We start from the raw sequence: 7,611 nt of genomic DNA on the forward strand, positions 1-7,611 counted from the left end.
ATCTTTTACCAAGTATATAGGTGCATTAATTTAAATAACATTAAAATGGTGATATAACAAGGAACCCATGTTCTCACATGGAAACAAATACACCTGCAACTAGCAACATTATCCAATGGTTAAGCAAGCGGTAACATAGCCAATTAGCGGATTGCTAGGTTGTAGAAAGGTTGAAGGTTTTCATGGCAATGTTGAGAGGTTTACATTTAGCAGGTGGTAGGCAACTAGACATAATGAAAGAAACGAGACAACTAGCATGACATTGATAGTAATGGTATCTAGGGAAATGGTTATTTTGCCAGAGATCCCACTTGAAAAAAGAACGAATCCGTGAATCAGACGAACCGACGTAGTCGAACGGATCCTTACATTCCGACACGCTTGCAGAACTCTATTAAAAAAAGCAAACCGAAAACAACAATCAACACGCAATATTCACCACGACAAACACATGATATGATGCACAACCTAATATGATGCATGTTCATTTCAATTATGTAAGGCATGGCATGGCAATTCAAAACAATCAAACACTACACATTAAGTCAAGCTTAATATGCAACGAGTTGCATATTGGCGAAACTCCACATACGAATTATTTAGTTCACTCCCGTTTAGGTACACGAAAATACTAAATGTTGTTTAAACATGGCACGAGGTGAAGCACAAATAAACTACTTATATAGGCATTTTAAATGAGGTTGGAAACAACTTATAGCACCTTTAAAATGACCCCATACATTAACTAAGAAATCTGTTTAGATTTGAACTAACATGTTTTAATGTTTGTTAAATAGCAGAATAAGGAGGTTCACATGATTCTATGTGTCATTCTAGTCGGTTACACATATAGAACATCTATAATGGAGTTACAGTTTAAAAGGCACGGACAACACAAGATCATATGACATGGATGCCAAATGCATGCAAAATCAATAATATTGAGGTGGCTCGGACTCATACCTAGAACCTCCTAGCCGAGTGCCACTCTGGCAACCAGCTGAGCTACGATAGAACTATGGTTTTAAACTGGGTTTCGTAGAAGATGAAGATACCCTGACGCTAACAGAATAAAACTGAAACTGAACGCAAATAGAGCAAAACAAAATATGAACTCATGGGATTCGAACACCAAACCCAAAATATGAACCCATGGGATTCGAACACCAAACCCCTCGGTTTATAACACGCACCGGTAAACAGTTCAGCTAACATGCAATTTGTGAATGAACATAGCGGCACCACTAGATATTATGCATATTCTAGAACGGATCTGGGCAAAATAAAAGGCTTTCGCCATGGTGATGTGCTCCTCACCGGTAACGAACTCGAAGGCGGAGGCGATGCCGTCGGGAGGCGCGGCCGGGAAGCGAGGGATCCGCCATATCCGGAGGTAGCGGACCCATTCCTGGAGGTGGGGAGCTCAGATATGAGGTGTGGAGGAGGATCTCTATTCGTCCACGAAGACAACCACGATAGGGCATGGGACTTGGGGATGGCAGAAACAACGGCTCTGGTCCTTGGCAGCTCCGCATCCAAGCGATGGCCGTTCGTCGCGTCAGGTCTGCTCATGAACGAGCCTCGGGGCCATGGCTGGAGCACCATGGGCGGCAGGATCCCTTGACAAGGAGAAACAAAACAGAGAGCAGTGACTAGAGGAGGAAGGAGAGCAGGAAGGAGATGGAGACGGGAGAGGCTCTGGCTTGGAGCAGCTCCTAGCGGCGCGGGGATGGCTTGGTGCCCCGAAGCAGCAGATCGAGCAGGAGGAGCTGGGGCCTCAGGCACCTGTAGGCGAGCAAGCTTGAGGTCACGTCAAGCCTGATGGTGGAGGTCTCGCCATGGGGCGCGGCGGCGCAGCTGGTCAGGGCCGCGGCCTTGCGGCGTCCTGGACAACATCGGAGCATTGGAAGACACAGGCGAACGATGGAGTTCCTCGCGCACGGGCTCTCGGGCGCGGCAACCCAAAGAGATGGAGGTGAGGTGCTCGGGGACGAGAGGAAGGAGATGCCCGGAGGCGCGTGCTGGAACAAGGTGCTCAGGGAGGTGGCCGACGACAGCAACACTCCAGCGAGGGGAAGCATGGATCCATCCGTTCCAGCCGCCAAACAACGAAGCAACATGAGCATCGTGTCATGGAGGCTCGGTGTTCATCTGGTGTCCTGTGAACGAACACAAAGGAGAGACAAGAGAGCGAGCAGAGGATCCTCTCAGGACCAAGCAGGGGAGGAGCAGCAGATCGAGCTCCTTCTGTCGATTGGGACACAACTGCGGGATTGGGTCAGAGAAGATCCCGAGGAAGAACACAGGAGGTGGTTGGATGGCAATGGATTAGGAAAGGATGGATTGGATGGGTGGAGAAAAGGAGGTGGATAACGAGAGGGAGGGGCTGCATGAGAGGCTGTGGACGCGCGGACGTGTCCGGTTTGACCGCGGACATGTATGGTATGTAGGGACTTTGGACGATTTGGGGTCATTGCATGGGGATCCAATGGTCTAGATTTAGACATGGGTAGGATTGGACTAGTTTAGTATATAAATAGCCACTATTTTCTAAATAGGTCTAATTGGCCCTCCGATCGAAATCGAACGGTCGCGGTAAAAATAGGTTAGGGGAAACTATTGAAAAACCGATGACGGTTTAGGGTATTACGGGGTTGATCCACACCCAACAGTCACGACCACCCGGTTCGGGTCCGGGGAAATTTTCGGACTAGGTTGCGGGCAGGTGGGTGCACTGTGCAGAGAGGCTAGGTAGAGATGAGAGGGAAAACGGGCACCCGCCGACAGATTTTTATAAACCGAAAACGTCCGACGAAATGACCGGCTATAATGCCGCTATAGGTTTAACGGTTCGTTCCTCAAACGAACTCTGATTGCGACGAAATTTGGTAGGCGGCCTACCTACACTAAAGTAAGACCGCACGCCAAGTTTCAACCCTGAAAGGATCGATATGGTTGGCTAGAGGGGGGGTGAATAGACAACGACCACTTTTTAATTAATCTTAGCAAGTTAAGGTAAACACTATGTGGGTACACAGATAATATGACAAAGAGATGACCCGATAGAATCTAACCACGAGAGCTATTAAGCCGACTGAGATAAAGTCACAATGCTAAAGCAAATACAAAGTAAAGGATAGAAATAACCACAAGTGGAACCGATGGAGACGAGGATGTGTTACCGAAGTTCCTTCCCTTTGACAGGAAGTACGTCTCCGTTGGAGCGGTGTGGAGGCACAATGCTCCCCAAAAAAAGCCACTAAGGCCACCGTATTCTCCTCACGCCCTCGCACGATGCAAGGTACCATGATTCCACTATAGGTGCCCTTGAAGGCGGCGACCGAACCTTTACAAACAAGGTTGGGGCAACTCCACACAAAGCTTGGAGGCTCCCAACAAGACCACGAAGCTTCACCACAATGGAATATGGCTTCGAGGTGACCTCAACCGTCTAGGATGCTCAAACACCCAAGAGTAACAAGATCCGCAAGGGATTGGTGGGGGAATCAACTTTTCTCTTGGTGAAAGTGTGGATCTAGGCCTTCTCAACCAATCCCTAAAGAATCAACAAGTTTGATTGGCTAGGGAGAGAGATCGGGTACTTTTAAGCTTGTGGAGCAACAATGGAGCATAGAGAGGTAAGAGATCGAGTTCCTCAGCTAGAAGAACTCTTTATATAGTGGGGGGAAAATTCAGACCGTTTTCCCACTCCCTGCCCGAGATCCAGCGGTACTACCGCTGGGAAGGAGCGGTACTACCGCTGGGGCTTCCAGCGGTACTACCGCTGGCACCAGCGGTACTACCGCTGGCCCTTGGTAGTGCATAAGCACTACTACTGCCGAGAAAGTCTTCGCAAAAGGGTCCGTCCACGAACTACCGCTAGGTAGGTGGAACAGGGCACCTGGAGCGGTACTACCGCTGACCCGGGGCGGTACTACCGCCCGCCAGCGGTACTACCACTGAACAGGGGCGGTACTACCGCCAGCCAGCGGTACTACCCCTGACTGCGGCGGTACTACCGCTGGCAGTCCAGCGGTACTACCGCTGGGGACCATTTTGCAGAGAAGCTAAGAACAAAACGGCGAGGGCCGCTCCAAAGATAAAGGAAAGGGAGAAAGAGAGGTGTGCGTGTGCAAAGATAGATTCCACCCAAACCTTTCCACTACGGATCCCCTCTTAATAGTACGGCTTTCCTATAACTCAAATAAAGAGAATCTAGGAGGGCGCCGTGCTTCCGTTCCAGAAGAGAGGAGTCGTGTCGTCTTGTGCCGTTGACGAGTGTTGCCTGAAACCTTGACACACACGATTAGTCATGTACGGTACTGTCATTAATCACCAAAATTACTTAGGCATAAATTATACCTCAACAATCTCCCCCTTTTTGGTGGATTGATGACAATACCGGATTTGCATGGATAATAATATGAGAGTCAATGCAAAGTTCGAATGAAATCAAATCCCTAGACTCTCTCCCCCTTTGGCACAAGACACCAAAAAGGGGGCACACCTAATGCCACAGGTAGCTACTCCTCGTCTTCAGGATCACCAGACTCGTCGGTCCCCTCCTGGTCAGTCTCCTCCTCCTCTTGCGCCTCATCACCCGACCACTGGTACCCCTGAGCCTACATCCAAGTGGCCTCAGGCGTGATGTCGTCCTCTGAGCCACTGGAGATGTCCACATCCAAGGTCCTGAGAACACGCTTATGCCTCTGGCGGCTCTGCTTCTGAGCCACGTGTGTCTGATACTGACCCTTGGCCTGGATACAGAAGAGAGTCTTCATCTTGTCCTGCAACTTGATAGCCCAAGATGGCATGGCAGACGAGCGGGACTGAGAGGCAGGTCCTCGACCAGCAGCTGTCTCTGTATCAGTGTCCATGTGCTGAGAAGATGAAGATGGGTTGGCCCACCTGTCCTTGACGCGCAGCTTGATTGGGTCATGCACAATGTAGTCAGACTGTGCGTAGAGCACCTCATCCGGATACGCCTGTTGCCACTTATGGCAGATGTATGCAAACAGGTAAGGCCCGTAGATAGGGACCTTATGGTTGATGATGCAGTTCCATAGTTCTGTGAACATCACATCTGCAATATCCAGTTGAGCAGACTCCACAGACATAGCCTCCTCACACAGTAACAACATCTCAGCCAAGGAGCCATGGACCTCATCGAAGTTACCACTCCGAGGGAAGAGGGTGTTCCGAAAGATGCGGTGCATTATGTCCAGGTGCTTGGGAAGAACCCCCTTCCTCAGATACAGTGTCTGCAGTCTGTCCTTTGCGAGGCCCTTATCAGTGGGGGCTGGAGCGTGAGGACGCAGCCCAAGAGGGGTGTCAGCACCCTGAAAATCAATGTGCAGGAACTGCATGAACTCTGTCCAGAAACCAGTCATCTTCTTTGACCCAGTCATCCATATCATGAAGCGCTGTTCATCATGGGAGAAGTGAACTGTGACATAGAACTGAGCAACTGCCGTGGGATCAAAATCCGTCTTGAAGGTGATGATGTTTTTGAGGCCCATCTTGTCAATCAAAGCAAGGGCATCACCAAAGTACTCTGTGTGCCGCTGAAGGTGTGCCAGATCAATCCACTGGACAGAGACATAGTTCTTCTTGAAGTTTGCAATGACATCTCGATATATCCTGCAATGGTCCTTAACCCAGACATTTTCAACACCATCGATCTTCTCCCTCTCCTGGAGATAGTGGTTCTTGGTGCGAAATTGCCGAAAGTCCTTGGGAGACATTGTGCGGATATTCACCCTCTTGTCCTTGTGAGCGACCTTCTTGAAGGACTTCTTCTTAGGGGGGAGACCAGACGTGGCAGACCCCTCGGGCGCCTCTGTGTTGCGAAACTGTTTGGATGTCGTGTCCCGTGGGGGGTTCGAACGGCGAGCAGAGCCACCTGTGACACAGACCACAAAGCGAAAAAGAGGTGACAAGAAAAGTCAAGGCAATGGATCTTGAAAGAGCAGAAAACGAAAACATGCATTGCTAAGCAAAAGAGAAATACACCGTGAATGCTTCTGGCGGTAGTACCGCCACCCCTGGCGGTAGTACCGCTGGGGCCTGGCGGTAGTACCGCCAGTCCTGGCGGTAGTACCGCTGGGGGTCATAGCGGTAGTACCGCTGGGGGTCATAGCGGTAGTACCGCTACCCCTGGCGGTAGTACCGCTGGGGCCTAGCGGTAGTACCGCTACCCCCTCGCGGTAGTACCGCTGGGGGTTTGACTTTCAGATCTACACATATAAAACTCGTTTTCGAGGGCATGGACTGAATATGAACATTAAGACGTACACCCCAGCCCTAATGACAAGAGGAACACAAAGTAATACGAGGTACAAACATGCCTAGGCAAGAGAGAGCACGTTTTAGATCTAATCCAAAAGTTCAAATATTTGATCTAAGACGGTGAAATCCTAAACCATGGCAGCAATCATAACAACAACCATTGGACCTATACTCCCCTCAAAAATTTCCTTCATGCCATCCAATAACTAACCATAGGATCAACAAGATGAATCCAATCCCCAATGCTCCTAACCCTAGAACACGAAGAACAACCAAATAGAAGAAGGGAGGAGCTTTTGTTACCGGGATTCATGGCTTTGGAGGAGGAAGAAGAAGTGAAGCAGCCTTTCCACACCAACGGGAGAAAGAGCTCCACGAAGTGAGATCCAATCGGGGGGTTTTCGGGGTAGGGGAGGGAGGAGCCGCGAGGAAGAAGAAACAGATTGAAAATCGGGCTCCCCCTCCCTTTATATAGCCCAAGGGGTACGGGCAGCGGTAGTACCGCTGGGGTGCAGCGGTAGTACCGCTGACCTGGCGGTAGTACCGCTGGGGTCCTGGCGGTAGTACCGCTCCCCCTGGCGGTAGTACCGCTCCCCCTCGAAACCTTAGAAATATTCCAGCCGGCCGAGTTAGATTTTGAACTCTGGCGGTAGTACCGTTACCCCTGGCGGTAGTACCGCTGGGGTCCTGGCGGTAGTACCGCTCCCCCTGGCGGTAGTACCGCTGCAAATGTCGCAACGCGGCTTTAAGAAAAGAGAGGTACTTGGGCATATGACAAGTAAGTAAAAGATGAGATAGCATTTAGAAAAATGTACTCACTTGTCATAGTGCATCCTTTCTTTTATACAAAAAGAAAGGATGGAGGGGCGGTGGCCGAGGCCACCTATGTTTGAGACAGTGGTATGACACCGCGAAGAATTATCCTTGGGTTCATGACCAATGCTCGTCTTTGAAGCACAAGTGCCATTTAACAATGGCTAAAGTGAAAGACTAGAGTGATTTATGCATAATGGGGGGAGGGAAAGTTCACTGTGAGAACAACACTCCCCCTATGTCCATGCCTACACCTAGACCAAGATAGAATGTGAAGTGAGGTGCAATATGCCTAGTTTCAATCCACATTACTTGAGTCAACGATATTTAGCTCATGCCTTAACTCCCGGAACCTTGCTTCATCTAGTGGCTTGGTGAAAATATCTGCAAGTTGCTCTTCAGTGTGGATGAAATGAACCTCAATATCACCTAGCTTGATATGTTCACGGATGAAGTGATGACGAATATCAATATGTTTTGTTTTGCTATGTTGCACTGGGTTGAGGGAAA

General features: G+C 49.6%; 1 protein-coding gene across 1 annotated transcript; it reads right to left on the minus strand.

The window, feature by feature from the left end:
- Window positions 1-1,158: 1,158 nt before the first annotated feature.
- Window positions 1,159-2,516, minus strand: LOC123398138. Its single transcript, XM_045092646.1, has one exon. The coding sequence runs from the start codon at window positions 2,124-2,126 to the stop codon at window positions 1,716-1,718; it is 411 nt and encodes a 136-aa protein (XP_044948581.1). The 5' UTR covers window positions 2,127-2,516; the 3' UTR covers window positions 1,159-1,715.
- Window positions 2,517-7,611: the final 5,095 nt, after the last annotated feature.

The sequence above is a fragment of the Hordeum vulgare genome, chromosome 5H, assembly GCF_904849725.1.
Source record: "Hordeum vulgare subsp. vulgare chromosome 5H, MorexV3_pseudomolecules_assembly, whole genome shotgun sequence".
Lineage (NCBI taxonomy): Eukaryota > Viridiplantae > Streptophyta > Magnoliopsida > Poales > Poaceae > Hordeum > Hordeum vulgare.

Bases quoted from the DNA above. Each gene is read 5' to 3' on its own strand.
- LOC123398138 (XM_045092646.1), bottom strand. From the start codon at position 2,126: ATGCTCATGTTGCTTCGTTGTTTGGCGGCTGGAACGGATGGATCCATG.